Raw genomic sequence first — 27,302 nt, 5'->3', positions numbered from 1 at the left:
GTGTGTGTGTGTATGTGCGTGTGTTGCCCTATGGGCGGCATGTTTTATGTGTGATAGGAGTGTGACAGGTATGTGGCTTGGGGCAGGTCACAGGGGAAACTCCGCTGGGAAATTGTAAAAGGTTAGATCATTCTTTATCCCTCCCTGTCTTCTTCCTCCCTCTTTCTTCCATCCTTCACTCAACCTTGTGGTGAGACTCTTCCCTTCCCTCCCTTCTTCTCTTCCTTTCGCTGACTGCCTGGAAAGCGGATAAATTCGAAGTCTTTTTTGACATTTATTGTTTACTTAAGCTATATATCATGTTTTTTGGTATTACAACTCATCCATCATAAATCTCCAGTGTAAGCCGTATGTGTGTGTATCTATAGTCCAAGACCTGTCATATCTAATTCATCATAGATCTTGTGTGTGTGTGTCTGTCAATCTATATGTGTGTGTGTGTGTGTATCTATAGTTTAGGAGCTGTCATATCTCATCCATCACACATCTCTGGAGTGTTTGTGTGCACAAGTTTGTGTGTGAGCATATTGTCATACCAGAAAATGACCCTAATTTAGGAGCTGTCATGTCTCCTCCGTCGTAGATCTCCAGAGAGTCCCAGTTGTGCTCCGTAGCAAACGTCATCACTTGGATCTAAACAGCAAAAAAATAAAATAAATGAAAATAACAACCTCCAAGTTTCTATGCGTCTTCCATATTTATACATATTTATATATAAGTGTATACATATCTGTACCTGTATGCCAGCCCCTTCACTGACATGAATTCTCCACAGACAGTTGAGACTGTTTGGGTAGGGTTCAGGATAGCCAGGAGACAGTATTGTACCGCGACGTTCAGTCAAATTTCCACTGCAGGGAACTAGAATGGAGACATAAAATATGAATTTCTTGGCAAAGTGCATTAACTAAATAGCTAACAGATAAGACAGGTTGTTGGAATATTGCTCTGCACACCCTAGGACAATATGGTGTTCAAAATTACCACTACAGGGAGCCGGGGAGAGAAAATATGATAAACATTATTTATGGTATAAACCGAGGTGACAGTTGAAGCTGTTTGCAAAGGGCCTGCTCTCAGCAGAGAGAGATATCATGCAGGCATACGTTTAGTTCGTTAGGATTAATGTCATCCGAACTCTCATAGTACTGGATGATTCAAAGGTGGACTGATTTCTTAATATATATGTTGGGTACATTTCTATCCATACATTTCTGGGTTAGCTTTACCTAAACAGGAAGGTGTTGTTGCATTCCACTGTGCGAGGGCACCTGGCACGGCCTGGCACCAGACAGCACTTGATCCTTTCAGTAGATACCCTGGACTGCACTCGAACCGAACCACAGAGCCAGCTGAGAACTCTGAGCCGATCCGCCTGCCGTACCGAGGCTCTGGCACCGAACTGCACTGACTGTCACTGGTGCGAGGCACAGCTGCAATGATGATGGTAATTATACGAGAGGAAGAAGGAGAGAAAAAAACAGAAATATAGTTCTCAGTAGAGAGACTTTCATGCTGAACTTGAATTCAATGCAACTGTTTTTAACTGTGAGAAAAGTACATACATTTTAACTCTGGTTTTATGCATCTCCCTCAATGTACTTATATAATAATAAATAACAGCTAGGAACAAGGACAACAAAGCTGTACAAATAGAGGTAGTGAAAAAATAAGTGTATATCTAAATGTGTATATATAAATATTATAAAACAATAACACAAGAAACAAATTAAAAAAATAAATAAAACGTCTATAAACAAGTCAACTGTTCTGTAAGTTGTAAGTTGAAATAGAGATAGAGAGACAACAGAGCGAGAGTTACCTTGGTAGACGAAGTGAAAGCCTCGAGCTGACTGGCCACTCTTAGCATTGAACCGCAGCATGATCTGATTGGAAGTTGCCAATGGCAATGTCTCTCCTGGGACAAACAATTACACACACACACACACACATGATGATTTCACAAATGAATGCTAATGATAAAAGCAGCTTAACTTTCTCTCCTGAAGGCACACATCGATTGAAATTTTGTAAAAAAAAGAGAAAACAATTGAGACACAGAACAGAGCAAACATACAGAACATACACAAACACTCATCACCATACATTTAACTGTACGGCTTTACATTCAGACAGGATCGTTTTCACCGTGTGCTAAAATGTGGTCCTCACAAGAATAGGAAAGAAAGAACGAACAAACACACACCAAGCCACAGTCTCAAATACACAGAGATTTATATGCACACACACACACACACACACACACACACAAGCACACAAAGTAACAATGATAAATGAGAAAAACACGGCCTGGTGTGGCTGACATTTAGAACCATCATTAGCTGCGTCGGGGTGTGTGTTAATGTGTAAGTTTGGTATGCGTGTATGTGTGTTAATATGTTTGCGTGTCAGGATAATCAGTCAGTTTGCTGGAACAATGTGCTACAAAGCTGTTTGCCTGTGCGCACGTGCGTGCGTGTGTGTGCGTGTATACGTGCGTGTGTGATAGGGTAATGATGCGGCTAACATTATTTTGTAAAGCCTGGTGTGTTTCATTCTTTGCTGCCACTTTTAGCCAAAAGGGGAATTTCCAACCCAAATTAACTTTAAGAAATAAGCCACCCATTCTACATTACATAAACTGGCCTCTTTCCTTTGAACTAACTTAGATGGATCGTAGTTGGAAAGAAAGAAATTGCATAATGTGCTGCTACATTTAGCCAAACAAAAACTGTCTCCTAGTTAATATTATGTTGAAATAGGCTCACTGATGCACTCAATGAAGGGCATAGAAGAGCACAAATGTACACTTTAGTGTAAAAATAGAAAGAACCGCTCTAGGGAGCTATCGTATCTATCTAGATAAGTTTGTGTCTCTATTTTGATTGATGTTTTTATCATCAAACTCTACCGTACCCCACAATTTTATTAGCAGTTGCAGTCCTTTACTAAACAGCTTTCATTTTCCTTATAATTCTACAGGCACACAACTGAACACACATTACAAAGAAAATATTTCAAAAGCTGATTTCTACAGAAAGAAACTAAATGCCAATGCCAGTGGGATTCCCCTGCAGCATGCCCCCAGGTCATGACACACAACAGAAGAACATGCAACTCTGAGGCAACGAAAGCACATTTTGCCAACAACTACGTTATCAATATTTCTTCATATTTTGTATTCTTCACACTGTGTCGTCTGTATAGATTTTGCCTCATCTCTGAATCTTGATTCATGCTGTGTAGTGACTCAAAATGTTGCCGTGCTGGGATGACTCAAACTTGGGAGGATAAGGAAACCCAGGGAGGATTGTTTTAAGGAGTATCAGCGCTACTCTATATTGTATGGCCCCAGTGAGACGCTTTCCACCGCTGATTTCTTCTTGTAAAGATAACCCATAATGGATTTTCACCAAATACATCACTGTCAAATAAATTGCGATAACGACCACTGGTGCTGTGTTCTACAGCCCCCAAGAGCTGCTTTCTTACAGATGATTTCATTATTTTTCTCTTTCAAAGATGTGCTCAGGAGCGCAGAAAAAGTAAAACAGGGAAAAAATGTTAAAATATTACAACTGAATTGCAGCTTTTCAAAAATATAGTGTAATGCTAACTCAGACTGAGTGTTAAAAAAACAATCAAACAGCAGTTTCTTTATGGCAGTGTGATCCAGTAGCATTCTTTCAGCTGTGTTTAACACTAGTATCAGCTATTAGGAGACTCACCTGAATGTGACCCAGCCAGGGAGCTGAGCAATCGAGCATTCTCATTGGCTCCGTCAAACAGCTCCACTGAGTCATTCATCGCTGTCTGGAAAACAGCAAACTGACCAAACACCACTGAAGAAGATGACCAGGCACAAAGACAAAAAAGAAGATATACATTAGCTTTTGTGTTGGTGGTTTTTTAATTACAAATCCTGTATGGTGAGATCATTTATGAACTTACCAAACTGTTTGGACACAGTGATGTAGTAGGAGCAAGTCTGTCTTGTAGTGTAGTTTAGAGGATAGTTTGGAGACAAAACGACACCTTCAGCTCCACCATACTGTCCTCCGCATGGAGCTATTGAAAGACAGAGAATGGGAATTTCAGCATTTTTTTCATTTGAAAGCTAATTTATAAGCTATGTTTTAAGTACTGTTTACGTGTTTTTCACTGTGCATATTTTCCAAAGAGAGAAACCAAAGCTTCTGCAACTTGAGACACATTCTGTGCTTAAAGACAAAGAAAGAAAGAAATCAGCCCTCTCTGCAAATATTTTCATTGTCGATTAATCTGTAGATTATTTGATCTATTAATCGATTAGTTGTTTGGTCTATAAACTGTCAGAAAAATGTCAATCAGTGTGTCCCAAAGCACACAAAAAAATAACTCAAAGATATTCAGTTTACTGTCATAGAGGAATAAAGAAACCAGAAAATATTCACATTTAAGAAACGCTGGAATCAAAGAATGTCGACATGTTTTTATTAAAATATTACTCAAACCTATTAATCGATTTTCAAAATAGTTGGCGAGTAATTTAATAGTTGACAACTAATCGATTAATCGTTGCAGCTCTACTTCTTTATGCATTTTGGGAAGAATTGTGTAAATGGCAGGATGATATATACATGCGGATCTCCTGCACTTAATTTTCACACAATTTGGAAGGGCCATGTGTGGGAAATAATTCACTTTTAAAGAGCGGGTGCAACTTTGTGCAGATGTATTAAAAGAAGGTAGCAATGGGAAGAGAGAGAGTTTAATTAACCTGCAATATATTCTATATAAATCTCAGCAGACAAAGCGTAAACACACAACTCAAAGATGTGCAGGGGAGCTGCACTGTATTACTTCCAAAATAAAAATCAGCTTTTGAGAAATAAAGAGAAACACAATATCTGAAAATACACCAAGCAAAGAGAGTACTCTTGAGTTATGGCCCTGTGGTCATTCAATTTGAACTCAAACTGATTCTCACTGAGTTACGAACGCACTTTGGTTATTGCACTTTTTTTGACAATTACAAATGTGGACGCAGTTATCAGGGATTCTAAAGAGCATCAGCGGTATCATTTAAGAGATGGCTCAACACTGAAAGGACAACATAGTGTAAATACCGATACCAGTACAATATTAATTAATTTCCTTTAATCTACTAACTCCTTAATAAGCCATTAATATGCAATTTATACTTGGCATTGTTTTGTAATATGACATGGTGGTCATATCCATGGCAACGATCAAGGTCTGAAATACTGTCTCATACAGTATTGTATCAGCCCAACAGCCCGGCGGCCTTGCAGACTTGATGTCATGAAGGTGAGCACTTTAGACACATTACAGAAACACATAACAGTCCAGAAATGTTCAACAATGGCTTTAGCAAAGAATTTTATCAATGTTTTAGGGAATTTTGTCAATAGTTAGTATCAGATATTCAATTAAGTGTTTTTGTATCGGAACAATACCAATACCACTGCACATCCTTTAATACATTTTTTTTATTTGTCTGTTTTTTAAATGTGTAATTTTTATATTCATTAGAATTGATTTATGACTCTTACTCAATTTAAATTTTCTGAGTGATACATGCTCAAATATTTCTCAGTTTCAGCCATACTAAATGTTTTTGAATCTCATTATCTTGTGACCTTGCCTTGTCTATTGAGTGTTCATCATAAAAGCAGCTTTCTGTTCACTTATTGCAAAATAAGCTATTGCCTTTGTAAACCTGATGCTAATTTCACATATACTGCAAGCACAAATTGAACGAAAGGCACAGCACACATTGAAATGTGCTTTCATGTACCGTACATACAGTAAATGTGGCTTAAAGTCACAGAGAGATACAGAGATGTTTGCAAGATTTGGCTCGTGCTAGACTTGTTTGGGTATGTTTGTAAGGGAATCACTTTAGAGGGCGGCTCAGTAGTAAATACCTTAGTGCCAGCCACTGAACAGCGCAGGTTAGGCGAATTGGAAAACTGAAAAGATTGTCCGTTGAGTGTGAATGTTTGTCTATCTACAGTATATATGTTAGCCCCGTGACAGACTGGCAACCTGTCCAGGAGGTACACTGCCTCTCACCCAGTGCATGCTGGGAACCCCCCCGACCCTGAATAGTGTGAAATGATATAGAGAATGGATATATATACAGTAAGCACTTCAGCATATTGAATTTGAAATGAAACAATGACTATGAAGTTTAGGTGCTGACATCCATCTTATATTTGAGTGTGTTTGCATTCACATCAGATACACCGTATAAAGATTGAAGCATTTTCTAAATCTAGTTCCCCAACTTTAGACAGCAAAATATATTGAACAAGTTTGAAGAAACTTCCATTTTAAATCATCATATGCACTTTTTTGTGTGATCCCCTGACTGTAAATCTGGATGGAGAAAGTGAAAGAGAAACACCCCCTCATAACGATCACTGAGCAAAGCCCTTAACCTCAGTCAGCCAACAGATCAGACAGTGGTTGTGCTGGGCAGCTTCCAGGTGTCAATGTGTGCAACTGTGCGAGTGTGATCATGGCCTTCCTGAAATAGAGAGCTTGGCTCAGTTAAAACTCCCCTGAATAAATAAAGGTTAAAATAAACAAATACGTGAATGACTGAAGTCTAAAGCCCACAGATAGAAGCCTACACTTGGTATCGTCCCTAGTGATGCTCTGCCAGGCCTGTACAGCAGCCAGCTTCACTTATCGTTTGTTTACTGAAAAGTATGACCAGTTGGACTGAGGTTGGGTGACTGAACTGGCAAGAGAAGCACATTCCTCTGTTTGCACATAACATACTCCTCGGTTGTCTTGTCTGTTAATTAGGATCATTGCTCTGCTGCAATGTCCTAACACTGGACGACTGTAGAAAAAGTGCAACACTGTTCACCCAGTATTGATGTCAACACCCTTAAACACCCTTTAAGCTGAAGGTCAGCACTTTAACATCATTGTATAACGATCACTAATCTAGCTTGCAGGATACAAAGCCAAAACAATGCAAAATGTAAATGCACTAATCTACAGTACGTATGGATTACACTGTAGCTACTGTAGGACAGCTAAGAATATAGAAAACAACACTTCTATCAGCCCAAACAGTTTCACCCCATTTGTTGCTTCAAATATGTAGAGGCATTATGTTGAAATGAAGCATTCACATTTCAATCGTGAGCCTCTTCTATTTTTTTCCCCCTGCTGCTGGGAGCACTGCCCATTGCACTCAAAGCTGGCGAGCGTATCACTACTCTAATCTGTTATTCTTATGCATTTTTCAAAAAAATCCAACTGACTGCATTTGGCTAAAAAGTTGTTTAGTTTAGCAGAAAATTCATGTTGTCCCCAAATATCACTTGGACCCTTGTGGCTGCAAGGCTTTGTTATATAATATAGTGCTTTTGATCGTATGTGTGTGCATGTGTATTCGTGCATGAAAATAATGTCCAAACAAAGATCTAGCTAAATAGGCTACAACTGTAACCTACATTTATTATGTGAAATGAATGGAAAATACCTATCTATGCCTTTCTTTGACTGGCAGATTGTGCATAGCTTAAAAAAACACATTTATTTACCTGTAACCAACACATATTGTGGTACTTTGGAATATAGCTAATATGCAACAGCATGTATTTGGTATCTATATATCAGATTAAAAACTTGAAAAACAATCCAGAAAAGTGCTGTCACAGTTTCTTAGAACTGAGATGGCAGCGCTGTCGCACCCTCTTCAGAGTAGTTCCTTCCTCTTGACAAAAACCCAGCAGGATAAGAACTTCAGTGAATGAATTTATGTGGTGCTGAGCCAATGCACAGTGTGGGATCTCCTGTATCAGCATACTGCAATTTCAAAAAGCCTATTAATCCCTACTACCATTGCATGACCCACAAGAAGCAGACTTAACACTGGCTTGATCCATCTCCAGCACCCCCAAGAGAGTTACAAACCTTGTGTGTGAACAGCATGTGGGCGTTTGCACATTTACACTGCAGGTTAGGCTAGCAGAGGTCGATGGAATTGTAAGTGAATGTGTGTATGTGTGTGGTGTGTATGTATAGAAAACAGCAGCAACAAGCACATCTGTCAATGTCATTCCCCAACACACACACACTCTTGTGGCGTATTCTTATCGCTTCTTTTCTCACCTCTTCTGGCCTCTCGCTCTTCTTGTCTTGTTTTGGTAGCTCATGTGCGTACCTCTGTGTCCCAGTCCCAATGTCCACCTATCAGCTGTGATCCCTAACAGACTTTAATTATCATCACCTCTGTGCTCAGTGAAAATGGGACAGCACGAGGGCGCAGAGGGTGAAAATGCTGTATGAGAGATGGGATGGCACTTTGTGAATTAATATGTTGTTTGGGTCAAGTAGGCCCGTCTGTGGCCACTCAGATGTGAGGGTGTGATTTTACATGAAGTTTAATAAAATTGACTGTTGTCCATTTTTTAAATGTAATAAAAGCCAAAATGTTATTAGCAATGTTTGATAAAAAACTATGGCTGTCAAAGTTAATGTGATAATTATCCCAAATTTGTTTTAATGTCAGTAATTTCTTTAACGCAACTTGTGATTTTTAATTAGACTATTTTTAAAACTAAAGTGAAGATACTGGCATCATATGAAACTAGAAAAAACCTAAGGAATCCACAGTAACAACCATGTCATACTAGCTTGTTGTGAAGGAGGCTAAATAATGCTCCAAACTTGAAGGGTTCCCTTGACCTCTGACCTCAAGATATGCAAATGAAAATGGGTTCTATGGGTACCCACGAGTCTCCCCTTTACAGACATGCCCACTTTATGATAATCACATACAGTTTGGGGCAAGTTATAGTCAAGTCAGCACACTGAAACACTGAGAGCTGTTGATGCCTGTTGGGCTTGAGTTTATCATGTTATGATTTGAGCATATTTTATGCTAAATGTAGTACCTGTGATGGTTTCTGGACAATATTTGTCATTGCTTTGTGTTGTTAATTGATTTCCAATAATAAATATATACATACATTTGCATAAAGCAAACATATTTGCCCACTCCCATGTTGATAAGAGTATTAAATACTTGACAAATTTATCCTTTAAGGTAGTAGGTTTTCGAACAGATAAAAAATATACGATTAATTGCGATTAGGACAATCATGCGATTAATCATGATTAAATATTTTACCCGATTGACAGCCCTAATCAACACATACAGTAAAAACATATTGTCATTATCATGCCTTACTTAATAATAATAATACTAATAAAACAACTAGAAAGAGTTATTGGTAATATGAACACATCTTCAGGTTCAACCAGTGTTTTTTTTTTGCTTTGTTTTTTGGATGATTTTGGACAACCCCTTGAGGGTAATTCCCTCAAGCACAGTCTTCAGCATTTCAGTGGAAACTGTGCATAAAGGGCTTGAAAAGTCCACCGGAGAGCCCTGAAGCACTTTCCGATTTCACAGTGGGACAGCCCTGAGCCCCTGCGGACTTATCAGGAACACATGTCAAAGCCTGTGAGAGCGTGAGTGTGGACATTACGACTCGGCCCGTATTCTTGGCTAAGGCTTGCTCAGTAAAAACGATTTGCATGCCTAGAATGAAAAATACAGCAAAACTTGGTTTGGTTTCTACTCCTTTGCTACACAGTTGTTGCACTCTCACCCACTCATCCTCCTCCTCCCTCCTATCCCTTCCTACTTTTCTCCTTGTTTCCTAAAGCATCAGAGTAATCACCCTCTTTCCTTCCACTCCTCCTGATATCGACTGATATTTTTTTGGATTGATTCTTGTTGTGCTGCTGCATTCAAACCCTCAGGTCTAGAGGTCTTGTCTTGATCTACCCACAATCCCCCAGTGGTGCTGCTCTAGGCTCAGGTGTCAGCCTTATCAAAAGCCTTCACACACATGTGCTTTGATCACTCACACCCTCCGACACACACACACACAAATAAATGCAAAAAAATGCCATGCAAGTCACTCTCTTTCTCTCCCACATCCACGCGCTTTGATCATACCCACACATACACAAGAACACACACGTACAACACTTTTGTACCTCTCACTGTCTGTGTTTCATTTTCCTTTTCCTCTCTCACAAATATGCACACACACAGAGACACGGAGCAATGCTTTGGGTTGGTTGTGAGAGAACAGGAAAAGATTTAGAAAATGTCCTAAACTTTTCAAGTTGAGTTGCAGTTCTTCCAGGAGCTTTTTCAAAACCATAAACAGAACAGTTAGAGTGACTTTTCAGAGAGTAGATTCATCACAACAATGTAAATAACAACAAACTTACTTTTGATGAAACACAGAGAAATGTCTTGAAATCTCAGAAAAACAATTTTATATATAGTGTTCTGTATGCGACAAAGAGGGTCTATGTCGAATACACAGCACTATATATGTAGAACAAGACCTCTGGTATCTTTTCACAAAACTGATTTGCAAAAAAGTTTAAGTCACAGAATCAGTAAAACATTGTCCAATTTAAGATTTGACAGCTGTCATTCATAACAACAACTAATTCCCACCAGTTCTGGATACGCAGTGTGTGTGTGTGCGTGTGTGGATGTGTCAACGCACCTCAGTACAAGTTAAAGAGAGGATGGTCAATGTGTAGCGGAAGACCACTACCTTTGAAGCCAGATCAATTTATACAAAATTATGTTTACAGTATATACTGTAAGCTTTTTATGTGGTATAATGAAAAGCATTCTAACACTCATATTCTGTAAACAGCCCATATCAACTAAAGGCCATACTCACGTCGCCTGAACCTTAGCAGTAATGGCAGCAGAAGGTGTACCCGAACAAGCATGAGAAATGAGGTGCAAGCAGGAGTAATGGCCACTGCCAAAGCATTAAAACTGTACCAAGTAACATCCCGGATATTTAGTAATGATATAACACTAATACCGTAGATTCTCAAATAAATCTGGGATTTATTATTCTTAATCAATAACTGGGACATGGATGGTGTGAACAAATAGTGGTCAGGTAGAAAGTATTGAAAACGGGTAGAATGAAGAACCTGTACTTTATTAGTTCACATGTTAAAGTCAGCAGAATGTACCTTTCTACAACACTATTTCCACTAGTATGATAACACTGACTCACCAATCTCCTAACTCTCATAACAGATCGAGTGTGTAATAAAAAACCATGACCCGCGCATCAGTACAGCGCAGCTATTGGCTCTCGGGTCAAAAGGGCCATTTCAGAGTGAAGAAAGCGATTTCAGTATGGTCAAAACTGAGCAACAAACAAACTTAATTAAAGTCCTTATAATTAAAAATAGACATTGTTCTATAACAATATAGGAGTACCAGATCACAGACACACACCCACAAACAAAAAGAACATGGTCAGCTGTGGACCTAATCCAACAAATGTAGGGTTAAAGTGTAACTACACCTTCAAATTCTGCTAGAACCCTCCCTCCCTGCATTTAAATAATGCAACAGAGGAGTGAGGGAGCACTGACTGCAGGAGGCGTGGTCTTACGGCTTACGTAGTGTGTGATGTGGTGGGTATGGATGACACGTAGAGCTGTTAGTCAGAGCTTAGAACTCCTGTTTCTCCACTGGAAAGACAGGGAGTACGGCAGAGTTTGACAGTCACTAGAAGCACATCAATGACCCTTTGAGAGAGTAACCGTGTGGGTACTAGTGTTGTAGCTGGGCTAGCAGATCTACAATGAGACGCTCGCCAGTGTGTGTCAGTACATAGCCATAGCCATTCTGTTTATCATGGTTAACATTGCTGTTCGTCAGCCCTACATTTCTTGTTAAACTGAATATGGCACAGTTATCAGCGTGCCCATGTGTTGTGTTTATTGTCATTGCAGAGGAATTAAACTCATTCATGTATGACATCATTTTTCTGGGTAGTGTCTAGAAGGGAACCCGCAGGGTGGGGAAACTCTTGCGAATGGTTAAGGTTAGGCATTGATCTTGAATAGTTAAGGTTAGGATAGGTTGTCGGGCAGCGAGTTTCGCAAGAGCTTTTGCAAGTTTTTGCAGATTTAGATCAGATTTCGCAATCTGCATGTTACCTTCTAGACATTTTTCTGCCGGTGCTTATCAGGTTTGCTAATGCTAACGCAAACAGCAGTTAAGGGTTAGGGGGCTACAATTAGCCGGTGTTCTGCTATTTGTTACTTGGCGCGACAGCTGACATATGTAATAGATGCCGAAGTCTTGCCTATTACGTCAAAGTCAGGGAAGGGACAAATAATATGTGTTTTGTTGGAAACTTCCCCTGTATTAACATCATATGCCGACAAGAATCTATATGATCATGAGGACAACACAAGAGAAATCAATTTGTGTGGAGTTCGTCTTTATCTGACATTCAAATAGTGTATTCAAAGATTGAGCAGTCAAGTGTGTTTGCATGTACTGTATAAGCATTAGTGGGATTCTGTATTTGGTGTGCATGTGTGTTAAAGTGTGTTTGTGTGTATTAATACTGCCTCTAGGCGGCACTCTGTAATAGCTACGTCTCTCTCCCACTTTACCTCTCTGTGTCTCTCTCACTCTCTCACTCACACACACACACACACACACACACACACACACACTCTCTCTCACTCACACACACACACACACACACACACACACACACACACACTCACACTCACACTCTCTCTCTCACACACACACACACACACACACACAACCCTATCAACAGTCACGGAGAATTCCTTCTTTCTCGCACCAGCTCTTAGTTACCATGGAAACCAATAAAAGAGCGGTTTAAGATGGGAGGTGTGTGTGTGTGTGTGTGTGTGTGTGTGTGTGTGCGAGAGCGAGAGAGCGAGCGAGAGAGAGAGAGAGAGAGAGAGAGAGAGAGAGAGAGAAAGAGAGAGAGAGAGAGAAAGAGAGACAGAAAGAAAGTGAAGTGAGAGAAAAATATAGAGTAAATCAGACACAGACAGAGGAGGTGGAAGGAAGGTAGAATAAGAGAGAGATGATGAAAAAACAGGAAGAGAGAAAGAGAGGAGAGCTAGGAGTAGTTACAGAGAAAAGGAAAGAGGAGGAGGAGGAGAAAGAGTAAAGTGTGAGGGGGTTTGAAAAGGAAGAAGAGAGGAGACAGAGGGAGTGTAAGTGGAGATGTATTATTTAAAGAGGTCTCACCCTTTCTAATGAGTTTGGTCTAAAAGCCCCAGGAGCTGCCCAAAGATAGAGTCCGACAGACAGACAGAGAAACTTCCCTAACTATGTGGTAAGAAAATTCAATGTGCAATACGAGCAGTGGAAGGAAGCGAGCGATATTACTGGGTAGGACTGGATTCAGTTAAATTGTTCTGCTTTAATTATGTGAACTGTCCTATAGTGTAGGTGACAGCAGTCTCAGCAGATCAATCCATATCGTATCTGGGACACAGAAAGGGCCAGGAACAAAATGCAGGCCTGTCTCACTGTGAAGAAACAACTCCATTGAAGAGCAGGGCTAATTTGAATACTAAAACACCATGTACATCACAGTCTCTACAAAAATAATGAACATACAAATTTGCTTTTGGCAATTTATGACCTATAAAATAATAAATGTTTCAAGCCATATGGTGGCCTAGTAGCCAATATGATACTCCGTCTCTGCATTGTGATATACCCAGAATGACAGTGTGATAAAGATGATAATCTGTGTATCAGAGCTTCAAAACGACAATGTATTAATTTTAAACAACGGTAACGAGCTGAAAGAATCACACCTTATACGGAAATTATGTCACAATTAATTACAGTGAAAAGATATGAATCAATTGCCAGATGAAGTTCGAGGTGTTTCAGATCATTTTTTATTTGATAGAAGACCATTATGTGGTCTTCCAATAATAGCCTTCAAATGTGACTAAAAATCAATACTTGGCTTCTCTTCATAAATATATTATTGCAGGAAAAGGCATCTAAATATTACACTGAATCAATGTCAGCCATCCTTATCTGATAGTTAACACCAGCCCTTTATGTTACCACAAAAGAGGTATGCTAATGTTACCTACAGTAACACTGGAATGCAAGAAATGCAGCAGGTAACATATTAACGGATCCAGTCTGGCTGGTTAATGGTCCGACCAAATAACTAACTAACTAACTAACTAACTGTTTCATTGGGTAAAGTATGCCCTAACTGACTAACTGAGATCTTATCTGGCTGGGTGACTAGCTACCTGATTGGATGGAAATACTGCAAAATTATAAAAATGACATAAAGTACCTATGATTTTTTCTTGTCTATTCATAAAACAAGTGAGATTTCCTCAAAGATGTAGTTCTAATGCTCTCAATGCATACAAAAGAAAGAGCAAAGTTACGATTGCATCTTTATGTCCAAAACCACAGCTGGACAAAGAAGTGCTACAGAGAAATTTCCAGATTTCAGGTTGGTTAAAGGGGATATATTAGAGATGTGTATTGGCAAGAATCTGGCGATACGATACGTATCATGATGCAGGGGTTACAATTCCTGTCATAGTATAAAGAACACACCACCATATGCATAAAATCTGAGTAAAAAAAGAGTTTACTTTTTTACTTTTTATGCAATCACAACAGTGGGATCTGCATTTGCATTTATCACAGTCCCTGTAACATTCAACATCATAGCACTACTTTAAGATGGCACATACACTAAGAGGATGCATCTCTTTGCACATTAAATAAAGTATTGACTGTGTTAATCTTTGCATGCCAACTATTCAATAAAATGTGTAGTATTTTTGAGAATGAATACAGTATCGCAAAACACAATATCGCAATATTCAATTTTTTCATACACCCATAGGACATATCATGAAAAGCTCCCTTTTCAGTGCTTGCGCACATACATTTGGGGATCTGGAGTGTCTACCAACCCAGAAACTCTGAAATAAGACAACCCTGTCAGTTTTTTTGTGGGCTGCCTCGATCATAAAGACTCAACAAGCCCTTCAGATTTAGCTTCCCTTCCTATGTTACATGCATTAGAATATATCGAACCCAATCTGAGAATCTACCTTTGCAAAGGTGCACCATATTTTTCTCACTAGCCAATCAGAGCAGATTGTTTTTTTTAGGGAGGGGGGCTTAAAGAGACAGGCGCTAAAACGGAGCGTTTCAGACAGGGTGAATATAGATATATTCAGACAAACAGTATGAGTAAAATTATGTGTTTTGAACATAAAGCATGTAAACATGTTTTAGTACAAACCAGAAATAAAAGCATGAACCTGGAAACAAGCATATTATGTCTCCTTTAAGTAACTGTAACACATCTTGAGTTGATAAGTGGCAGTATAGTCTTGAAATAAACTAGACTAATGTGAACATGAGATAAAATTACTTGATGAGCTTTTTTTTCTTGCCGTTTGTTATTCATTGCTGCTCTCAAATAGCTACTCTGAGTGCAATTATCTCATCTTTATTCTCTCCCACCTCCCCAACCCCCCTCTTCACTGTCTCTCAGACATTATTAAACAGAGCTTTCAGAGGAGCCTTTTTCAAAGTGTTAAGAGGTATAAGTAAGTGTGCATTGTCTGTGTGTGTACCTTGTGTGTGCTCATTTTAAAATTCCCTCCTTGTCCTGCCACCTTGCTCTGTGGCTTATTTGAATTTTTTATCCACATGGCACCAGGCCAGGTCCCCGTCACTTGAGAGATCTCTCACACACACACAATCACACGTACACTCTGAATGGCAGTTTGGCAGGTGTCACTTCCTTGGCTCTCTGAGCTGTCAATCAATTAGACAGTTCAGCCTTCCAATCCCTGACAGACTCTCTGTCTCCGATGTTCACACAAACACACACGCACACACACATAGAGGTCTTGGACCATGAGTCTCACATCATAGCAGGAGCTGAACATTATAGGCATCATAAAAGTAGTCTTTATGGCGGAACAGTATGGCAAACAACGGTTTAACACAAGCAGGTTTTGCGCCACATTTCCATCATCATGGTGTCTGTAAGGATGCAGTTCTTGATGTGTCTCTCCTACCTTTACATGACGGCAGAGCCCTGTCCCACACCGGCTTCCCATCATTCCCCATGACACAGGTGATGGTATCCCCGCCCACTATTGTGTAGCCATGGTGACAGTTGTAGGAGACCTGAGAGCCCAGTTTATAGTCATATCCTGTCCGACTGGCGTTCATGATGTTACCAGGGTCAAAACAGGCCTCCCTTGGTTTTTCTGTGGAGAATGGAGAGAATTTGTGTTACTAGACAAAGACAAGGTCCAGCTAATTTGGAATATAACTAAACTATGAATGCTTTTATTTGTCATTACTTATTCATCTGGTAAGGTCATTAGATCTCATATCAGCGCCAGGCACTGCACCACAGAACAGGCAACTGTGATGATGTTTAAAATTTAAATAAATAGTTTTTAGCTAACATTTATCGGCGTACATTTCTAAAACATGTCTAAATCGTTTATACAGCCCAATAAAGGACTTTTTTAGATTCCACTTAAAGCTGTTACATACCGGCACCAATTTTACTTCATGCGATTAATTTGTACGTCAATATATTTTTACTTTACTTTCACACAGAACACGAATATTATGCGTCGAAAAGGCAACATCATTTCTTTCCGGAACGAGGTCGATTTTCTGAGCTTTCGCACAGTGAACAAAGGCATCAACCAATCACGTTGTGAGGAACCGGTTGAGTTGCGCCCATATTTATGAAACAACAACACGGAGGCTCCGTAGTCCGAACCAAGTCGGCGAGCTTTATTACTCCTACTTTATTACAGTTCAGAAATAGCACTAAAAGCCCTAAACATATAATAATTGCAGGCAAGTATTTAGCATTTTTGTATTGTTTATTCGTCACGTCCCCCGTGTGTAAATGCTCATAAGGGTCAAAACTATTGGTGGTAATTTAAGGCCAAATTTAGTCAACAGGCTGCTATTTGCTGAGCCCTAATATAGGTTGTATTGAATATCCTTTATTAACTAATATATTTTCTCCTCATGGGAGAAGAAGGAACAAATAAGGGTAATCGTTGAGTCAAGAAAACTCAAAACTGTCTTGGCTCTTTATGACTTGGTGTTGGGCCAGATTGTTTGCTTTACTGTGATCACCCAATAAGAATGAGATATTGGGCTTGACAGAGGGAAACCGACAGACAGAGAGAGAGAGGGGGGGAGGTGGAGGGCAAGATGGAAGTGAAACAGGGAGATGATTAAGGTTGTATTTTAATTAGAGAGATGGCAGATGAAAGGTAGAGAATTAATGACAAAAGTACAGAGGTGTGAGGTAGCGTGAGGAGACAGACAACAGAGAAGAAGATAATCTTTTTTTAATTAGAGATAAATGGAGTGAGAGAAACAAGAGAAAAATACTTTATAAAACTTGACAGAGCAGATCTAGTCTCTCGTCAGTCAAACAACTAATCATCAGCTCCGAATTGACTATAGCTGCTAAATCACCCCCAGTCAAGCAACATCTGTAAAACCAGGATGAGTCACAATCTGTGAAAGTAAACAACTCATAGGCTGACATGGAACAGCATGCCCTTTCAACTGAAAAACACTTCTGATGTACAGCAAGGGTGAAATTAATAGAGTAGGCAGCTTAAAATGTTATCCAGTCTGCACAACACTCCAGTATCGACATTTTAATCATTACACTTCATAAACACAGTGAACATCAACTCAAGGTATTTATCACATACAGGGCCAGATTTACTAAGAAAATGGCATCGTGCTGCAATTTGCATTGACTTAGCGGCTGCAATCTGCATGTATTCAGCTCCTGGACTGAACCTGTGACTGCCCTCTAAGACAGTGGTTTTCAAAGTGGGGTCCAGGGACCCTCAGGGGTCCTTGAGGGGGTTCCAGAGGGTCCCCGGCAAAAAGGGGAATATTTAATTTTCATTATAATTCCATCCATAAGTAAAACAAATAACATAATGTATGACTATTTTGGTCATGGGTCATGGGTCAAAACATCTAAAATCAAAAAAACTATCAGATGGGGGATCCGGTGACGAAATGGGGGTCCATGGTTTAATTTGCGTCAGTTTAGGGGTCCTTGATGTGAAAAAGTTTGGGACCCACTGCTCTATGACACACTATGCCAGTGGAGGAGAGCTCATAAGCTCAGTTTAGCAGTGGGATATATATGGTTGAGTAAATGCTGCCAAACAGTCACTTAAATGTCATAACATTTAACAACATTCACTTAAAAGAAAAGTTAATTTGCAGCCTGTGGTGATTCAAGAGTTTATTGACAGTGAAGTAAAAAAAACAGAAGTTTGATAAACAAAAACCTAAAATCCTCGTCCACTATGAGTTTGTGTTACAGTAATCAGATATTGTGTTCATTAACAAAAGCCGAATTGCTTAATATTTGTTTCTAATGATTGATTTTTAGCGATATACAAGCCGATATTTAATTGAAACACTCACTAAAATAACACGCAAACTGTGACTACAGCCAGAAAGATAAATACAGCACGTGTTTGGGGCACAATGTGTCCCATCTGCACCTAAAAACAGGTGAATAATCATTAGTAAATCTGGCCCACACAATATTAAAAGTAGAGCTGTAATACAGCATTGATTTTTCCTCCATATCATCTTGAATAATGATCACAGTTATTGGCTAGTTAGTGGTTTATCTTTATAGCTTTTAACTTAATTAGGCCCATAGTGCAGTGCTATGTTAAGATTGCCAATTAATTACTAATTGCTGCTACTTGACCACGCATACTGTCACCATCTAATACTAATACTACTTATAATAATAATCTTTATTGATATAGCACCTTTTAAAACGCAGTTACAAAGTGCTTTACAATAAAAACAGAACACATTTAAAACACAAGGATAACAAAATGTTCTAAAAGCCGATAACTAAACACATAAAAACTCAAAGAGTAAAACAACTAAAATGTCATAAAACAAATAAAATCACAGAAAGAAGTGAGTTTTTAGAAGCGATTATAAAGATGCAACCGAGTTTGCAGCCCTGATCTCCTCAGGAAGGTCATTCCATAGTCTAGGTGCCCTGACTGCAAACGCTCTATCACCTTTGTGAATCAATCTGGACCTTGGAACTGCAAGGAATGACGCATCTGAGGATCTCAGAGTGTAGGAAGGGACATAGGGCAATAATAGATCTGATAAATAACTTGGGGCAAGGCCTGTCGGGGCTTTGCAAATTATAAGTAATACTTTAAAATCAATTCTAAAAGCAACAGGTAGCCAGTGTGAGGAAGCCAGGATCGGTGAGATGTGGTCATGTAATACTACAAATACTGTACTACTGTTATTATCAATGCAGCTACTCCTCCTACTTACTAATAATATTAATACTGTGGTTACTGTACTGCTACCACTGCTATCATTCCGACAACTGCTTTTACTACTGCTGTTACTACTAGTAGTACTTGCTATACTTGTACTACCACATCTGATCAATAGTCTGCATATTAGACAGTTTTAAAACATTATTGAAGAAAAATGTCAGTATCTTATACATGTATCGTATAAATGTATCGTATCATGGCAAAGTTTTGGGGTTCAATTACCTCTATATTCGATGGCGAACCCAGACATGCCCAGTGAGGCGTCAGATCTGAATGCCAGGAAGAGACCGTTACTGCTGCTCTCTATTCGCTCTGGGGCCTGGTTGCCTTGGAGACTTGCAAGTAACGGCCCATTAGAGTCTTCACCCTCGTAGATGTGCAGGAAGTCGTAACTTGGCTCCATGTTGAAACTGGGGTAAAAAACAACAACAACAAAACAAAACAAAACAGAGAAACTTGGGTTTCAGAAACTAGTAAGATTAACGGCGCAGTTTGTTTGTGTTCTTGTTCAAATTCTCTAAACAATTAATCCAATGATGTGTGTTAAATTCAAATACCTGCTTCATTTAATGACTGCCAATTAGTTGGTGCTATCGCTCTTCTAATCGTCTGCTAATCGCACTTTCATTTTGACAGGTTTTCTGGATGTTTACTGGATTAAAAATTAAAACTTTAAATGCTTGTTATTGTTTTCCTCTTGAATTTAAGATAGCAATATATCGTCCAAAACACATCCATTTCATTGATATTAAAAAAAATAATGTGTGTGCTGCTGCAAAATCTGTCCTGCTGGGTCATCTGAATATTACATTAATCATCCTGCTGTCTCATCGTGAAAGGGCATGTCATGATCTATCTAGATTTATATCTCCAGTATGTGTGTGTGCATGTGTTTGTGTGTAAACCTAACACAACTATGTGCCCTTAATTGTTTTAACCCGCAGCCTAAACCCACATTAGCTCTTCATACATGTTTCTTTTTAAAAGTTTTGCTGGTTTTCACTTTGACAGCTTCTCCTCGTCTCTCTATACATACGTGGAGACACCTTGTCCTCATGAGGGTGAAAGTATAAGAACACACAGCAGCTGTGTTAGCACTGTCGCCCACCTGTCACACAGACACAAATTTGTATGTGCGCATACACACACCGAACACACACACACACACTGTATATAGGCCTATCTCTATGGTTTCTTGGTCTCCCGACTGTCTATTTTGCTCAGTGTTTGGATGGAAGTCATAGGACTTAACTGTATGTGTGTGTATTTGTGTGTTTGTGTGTCGGAGATAGAGAAGAAGAGAGAAAGAGGAATGTATTGTGTATGTTGAAGTGTAGCAGTGTTGTAACTACCATAAAGGTAACCTTTGGAGTGTTGGAGCACCAGGGGTGCTGTAGAGCAACATTTAGATGAGCAATTCCCTGTATTGCTTATATCCTGTGTTCTTTCAACATGTAGGAAAGGAAAGCACTGACATGACATAAAACACAGTTCTGCCAAAAGCATTTAAAACAACAGCTTTCCAAACATGTTATGAGTTAGGAAATGCATTTAACATGTCCGTCAGGTCTTTAGGATACACACAATTTATTTTGGTGAGAAAGGTAAAATACAAAAAAGGATACCTTATAAACCAGACAGAGACTTTGATATAGAAAATATTTACAAACACAAATGCCTTATTAATCTGGCATATTTACAGGATTACTCTGTCATATGTCCCTTACTTGTTCTCTTTGCTGACACAAAAGACATATCAGGAATTTTTGAATTTGGGCAGAAGAGGTGTTACTGATTATTTGTCTGACAACAATATTTATCATGGAAAGGACTTGTAGAAGTTGAACAAAAAACTACCAAAGTTAAAAAATAAGTGTGAAGAATGCTGAAGTTTAAGCCCTGTGTTTCTATCTGGTGCAGAATGGGCTTAACTGCACATAAGCCCTTTTTGCACCGACAAAGCATTAAAATGATCCGTGCTAATACTTTTTGCATTAGTGATACATTCTGGGTCTGAATGCTAAAGCTACTAAATGTCATAAAAAGAACATAAAGATCTCACAGAGCAGAAACGGGGCAACAAGATAACCTCGTGTGACCGGAGAGCAGTAATGCAAGGGTCTGTTAAGACTTGAATGCAAATTAAGAGCAATCATGCAAACTTGAGAAACTATATTTTAGTTTATTTAGCAATTAATTATACATCTTGAAATATACAGTGCCACAAAGCAGTCAGCACTCTCATTATGAGAAGAATGCATATGCTTTTCCACTGACTGTAAATAGTTATACATTTATAGAACAGGATATCACTTTGGGATATCTTACAAAGAAAATAACACCTTTTCTGGCTGATAACTTTTAGCGTTACTATAAAACGAAGGTCAGTTGGATGTCGACGCTCAAATGATGTTAAATGATACCACAAAATGAGTTCTGACTTCATTGGAGAAACTCTGATTTGATTCAAAGACTGATCAAAAGACTGAGTCATTCGTAATAGAATGGGTGAGTAAAATAGAAGCTTATTCAAGCTGCGTTTATAAAACATAATTATTAGGTTAAAATTGGATAAATGATGAAAAAGAAAAGGCACACAGCAATCACAAAACAACCAATATCAATACAACTTAATTCAAAGTAAAATAAAAACTGTCTCACTGTTACAACAGAAGGGAATTATCTCTCCAGCTGAAAAACATGAAGCCAAAATTGGGTCATTTTTCCTCCTGTGGCAATCTGGAGAAAGTCCGCTTTGCTTTTATCTCCTTTATGTGAAACTCCAATCTTCACTTTTGCCTTAGTCATAAGCCCCTAACCACTGTGACCGGGAAAATATTCACCACTCAGGCACAATCAGGACTTGAAATGTAAATAAACACTGCCCTATTACCAAAACAACAAAACATGGAAACGCTCATAAATCCCTTTCATTTAAACATGAATTTCACTTTCCAAAACAAGGCGGGAATAGTGTATCTGCCAACACATCAGTGTTCATAAAGTTCCTGAACAAATTTTATCAGATTTAATCAGTCACTTACTTCATGTCTTCAAGGATGCATACCATTAAGTTTACACTGATTCACAACAGAAAAAAAAGGCTGATTGAGAGATTTGGGCAGTTCAAGGCCCTGACAGTCAAGAACAAATCTAATTTTGATTTCCTGAATCTTTTAAAGATAAGATCATCTCACCACAAACTAATCGTTAAGCTACTTTAGTTATGTTGGAATTGGATTTTACTGTAGTTTTTTTAGACTAATGAGGTTTTCCCCACACAAATGGGTTTATTAGTGCCTGATCCCTGACTATACAGCGCAGACCTTTTCGTACCCTGTGTGGGCCTCAGTGAGTCATGAACAGTCTACTCTTAAAAAACAAACTCAAAGTAAACTCATAAAACACAAAGTCCTTGGAGGGCGATGCATTTTTAAATATAAGCCAGAAGAAAAAACATGTTTCAGAAAATTCTTTAGGGACCCCGTCCATCCCCTAAATCTTTAAGTTTGTAACTTTTAATGTTTTCTCAGGTATTTGTATAAACTAATTAAAAATTAATATCATCAGTAAGGCCATTGCTCTGCCCTGATGTGTTTGTTGCAGCCTCAAAATTAAGGAAGAACACACCTTGCTGTGGCCATCTTATCTATCTTGTTGTTGTGTAACGTTGTTTGTGATCTTCTTCTGATGACAAAAAGTTATATATTGATCAGACTGTAATAACTGAACCATTAACCGACACAAGGCATACGTCAGTAACTGTGTGTTTTCTCCGAAAGAAAATCTTCAAGCAGCATATTTCAAATCCTGACATTATAGTTATTGTTTCTTACAGCATACAGAAGCCTACCTTTAATATTATGACACGTTTTCTAGCTTGAGTGCAAATGCTTCATTAACATTGGTTTGTCGTAAAGCTACCTGTTTATTTTGATTTATGTTTAGACACATCTTATTGTTGCCCTCGTGTTGCAGCTAAGTGCTCCACCATAATAACATGGCAGCCTTTTAAACAGCAAATACAAAAGGGACGTCTGAACTCCCACAGGGAACTCTAAACTGTGAAATGACTGAGGGAAAATGTGCAGCCTTATTTTGGACCATTTTAAGGTTGAAAAAAAAATCTTAAATCCATTCAATCAAAATGTCGGAAATGCAAGCTGAGCGGCAGCAGTGTTTCTACAAGTACAGATAAGCTCCACTCCCGAGAATACATATAAGAAAAAGGCACATAGTATATACAAGATACAGATCCATGTTGTAAATTTAGGTGGCTTACCTTTTGAAGATGAGAGCAATGACAAAGTCAGGGTTGACTCTGACTCTCCAATCACACTCTTTCCCAGGCGGGTAAGGCTGGGGGTAGTTAGGAGACAAAATTACTCCCGAAGGGCCGCTGACGTTTCCCCCACATGTGGCTGGAGACAGACAAACAGGGAGAGAGAGACAGAGAAAGATGATTACACAGCATTGGGCTTGGGGTAATTTGGAAAGAGAATCACCCCTGATTGACCACTCATATAACCCCCACAGGTAGGCAGAGTGGAAGAGAGTTGGTTAGTGATGGGAAGTATGGCACAGGTTGGTTAGGAGAGGCAGAATTACCCCCGATGGATCGTTGATATTACCTCCACAGGTAGCTGGAGAGGGTGAAAGAGCAAAAGCGAGATAGACAGAGTCTGTGCGATTTAGACAGAGTGCGAGGCTGGGGGTAGTTAGCAGAGAGAATCACCCCTAGCGGCCCTGTTATCCCACAACAAGCCAGAAAGCAGGAAAGAGATATTAGCAAGAGAGACAGATAGATGCATTCAAGCAGCAATTTGGTGATGTGAAGGAAGAATTTGAAACATGGAGAGGTGTCTTGGGGGTGGCAGGTGGGTGTGAACGGATTATCAACAGTGAAATAGAGGTAAACAAAGGCATTAACAGTTGCAAATCACTCACAGACAGACACACACTTGCGCACTAGACTGTTGTGTATAATGATGGTTTAATCTTAGGAAGGCTTTTGAACACCGAGGGATTCACCACCCAAGGTGAAAGTGCATGAGAGGGAAGCGTACACAGGCTGGGCTAAGAGAAAACGGAGAAGATTTAAGCCCTACATTTTATCTACAGTTGTGAGGTCACTGGCAAAGAGTCAGAGGCAATATCAGGAACAAAGCATAATGTGTTTCACAGGCATGGTTACAAGGCAAATTATTAGTCTCTGTGGCTGTGCTGGAGGACTTCCCAATAGTGTTGGCCGAGAAAGTGAAGGATAAGGCAACATAAAAGGGAGGCTGTGGCATCTAACAGGAAGCCAAATGAAAGCTGGGATGTGGACACCATGCTACTTGCTGCAGGAATCTTCGGCTTGCTCACATTGTTTACACTCCCACTTCAGCTGTGTCTGACGTCATACCTCATCCTGGTCCCTGCATAATTAAAAATCCAGCAGCCCAGGACCTTTATGGTGATCTCTGGTGATTTTTCTCATCCATCTACTCTGAGTAACTCAACATGATATTTCACATGAAAGACCAAATTGAACTGGAGGCTGCAGTTAAAGCAGCAGTGGGTAGAGATGGAGCATATATGATTAAAATAAGTTATTAAATGGTCATTATATTCTGACAGCATTACATGAGACAGGTAATCTGAAAAAAATCATGAGCCTCTGTGTCATCCGGTGTCCTCCGGTGCTCCTAGCGGCATCTACAGGATTTCACAGACCGGAGGAAAACAATCGATCAGAGCTGAGCTGGAGCCTCCAGTCTCTGAGCAGCTGTCAATCACTCTTGAAGTCTGATCAAACGGTCAAACTAGGCAGCTCTGATCAAATATGAATCAATATTCTGTTGCTGTAATGCCTATTTCTTGCCTCAAATGTTATCAGAAACATCTTGTAGTGTAATGTTTAGCTGTAAAATGAGAAAGTTTGTGACCTGGCAGCCTTGTTGAGATCAGTTGAGGAAATACCAAGCACCGCCCACCAGCCGGAGCACAGCCAAAACAGAGCCATGAGGAGGTGCAGAAGTCTAGTTATCTCTCAGAACACTTGAATTACAATATGTTGAAAGGTTATTATGGAAGTTTTGTCCAATGATGCCAAAAATATACTACTTACTGCAACTTTAATCCAGAAAAAGAACTTTATATGTTTGTTACAACAGAGGCAAGAAGTTCAGCGGCAGCTTACTACCAGCTATGGTCAGAGAAAGGGACGTGCTACAGGCCTGTTTTGCCCTAACATACTGGGATTTGTAGGTTGCACGGTGAGGACACTGAAGGGCTCTTGCTGCATTACAGATTGTATCTTTTTTTTGCACTGACTCTGCTTTTCCTGCGTTTTCTCAAAAAAGGCAGGCTTCACGGCTAGAAGTCATCTCCTTCCTTTAGTGAGAGAGTCAAGTGTGTCAGAAGGAGCTGAGCAGGAAAAATAAAGGAAGCAAAGCACACCTGAAAGTGGAAGAGTGAAAAACAAACTGCAGCAGAATTGTGTGAATGAGGTGTGGAAGCTCACTGGGCTAAAAGCAGCAGGTGGGTCAGATGGTGGTGATAATAGAGAAAAAGAGCAAACAAGGCCTGGCTTTTCAAAGGTTTTCAAACAGGAACTGTATTACAGCTACCTGCATCATTCTGGGATGCTACAAATCTGACCTCGCTTTTTTTCCCCCCACTATTCCTCTCAGGTGTACGTCTCATCATGCCAGTTCTGGAGGTTTTGGTGATCCATGCTGAATTTTTATGCAGTCCACTGACAGCAACAGTGCTATATGCTTATCCCAAGCACAGTTTCTTCAGCACCTGTTCAACTTCTCCTTGATCTTAAAGAGTATGCCTCTGGTAAGGAAAACCATGTGATGTTCTAGCAGCAGCATCATTTGGGAATAGAGATCACCTCACCAGCAGGCTTCAGTTGATTTGCCTCCAAAGTATGTCAGATGTGGCAGAATAACACAGTGGCACCTGAGGGACCTGAACTGTCTTGTTTGTTGTTTACTCTCACCAACTTCAGACTTAAAGGAACAGTGTGTGACATTTAGGGGGATGTATTGGCAGAAATAGAATATAATATTAATAAGTAAGTTTCTTTCTTTATTGTATATTGTAATCCAAGTCCCGAGGAAGTGCGGCAGGCTTTGATGCTAATTTCCAAACGGCGGTGCTACAACTTCCGTGTCCGTCACGTGATGCCCAAAAAGACTTTTTCCCATAGACTTACATTGGGAAAGCTATGTCTGTAAAAGAGTGGAAACGTTTTTTTTTAGGTAAATCAACTTCCTAGTATGAACCCTTGAATAGCCCTTATTTAAATCATTAGGGCCTAAAAGTTATAAAATCCAGTAATAACCAAATCCAGAGTTATTTCCTTCCTCCATTCATGTAAATGGGAGGCGGAGTTAAAGGAAACGCTACTGCGCCTGCTCTATGGGCCCAATGGATGCGGAAGTTCGCTGGATGATCCGGGTACTTTATCACTCAGCAGTCAAGCCATTTTGGCTTCACTGAGTAATTCTCATAGGAATGAACAGGAGCCCGCCTACAATGCTGTATCCAGTTCTCTTTCTACTTCCATGGTATAATCACCTGATAATAAGAATCGATGTGTTTTCGTTACCTTAGAATGAGACGGTTATATGTACACACGGAGCGGGTCCTCTTCACGGAGCCGGCCACCATATTTCTACAGTAGCCCAGAACGGACAAACCACTGAGTTGACTATTCTTGCTTGGGCTGGAGTCAATAACGTTACTCACTCCAGAGTTAACCCCTGTCACTGCACTCTGCCGTCGGGAGACAAGACACAGGAAACCTCTACCGCTATTCTCCAAATGACCTACGCTACTCTAACAACAACTGACAAGTCGGCCAACGTCGTTCTCCTACACACTTGGCACACGGGGCAGGTTTAAGTTGGTTGCAATCTGCAACCATACCACTAGATGCCACCAGATCCTACACACTGCACCTTTAAGATACAATTCTGGATCATTCCACCTCCAGAGGTTTTGAGCTCAGTCTTCCA

The 27,302-nt window shown here is 39.6% G+C and overlaps 1 protein-coding gene across 3 annotated transcripts in view; it reads right to left on the bottom strand.

The window, feature by feature from the left end:
- Nucleotides 1-27,302, bottom strand: part of LOC141754265 (CUB and sushi domain-containing protein 1) — a 467,652-nt gene that overhangs the window by 76,812 nt on the left and 363,538 nt on the right. For all 3 annotated transcript variants that reach the window (XM_074613208.1, XM_074613217.1, XM_074613228.1), the window contains 9 exons: nt 23,570-23,708; nt 19,510-19,697; nt 15,964-16,158; nt 3,952-4,068; nt 3,729-3,842; nt 1,823-1,918; nt 1,230-1,433; nt 737-861; nt 537-633 (listed from right to left, as the gene is read on the bottom strand). In XM_074613208.1, the coding sequence (XP_074469309.1) occupies nt 537-633; nt 737-861; nt 1,230-1,433; nt 1,823-1,918; nt 3,729-3,842; nt 3,952-4,068; nt 15,964-16,158; nt 19,510-19,697; nt 23,570-23,708 (1,275 nt within the window). The remainder of the gene's footprint in view (nt 1-536; nt 634-736; nt 862-1,229; nt 1,434-1,822; nt 1,919-3,728; nt 3,843-3,951; nt 4,069-15,963; nt 16,159-19,509; nt 19,698-23,569; nt 23,709-27,302) is intronic.

The sequence above is a fragment of the Sebastes fasciatus genome, chromosome 2 (assembly GCF_043250625.1).
Source record: "Sebastes fasciatus isolate fSebFas1 chromosome 2, fSebFas1.pri, whole genome shotgun sequence".
Taxonomy (NCBI): domain Eukaryota; kingdom Metazoa; phylum Chordata; class Actinopteri; order Perciformes; family Sebastidae; genus Sebastes; species Sebastes fasciatus.
This window is presented reverse-complemented; position numbering and strand designations above follow the sequence as displayed.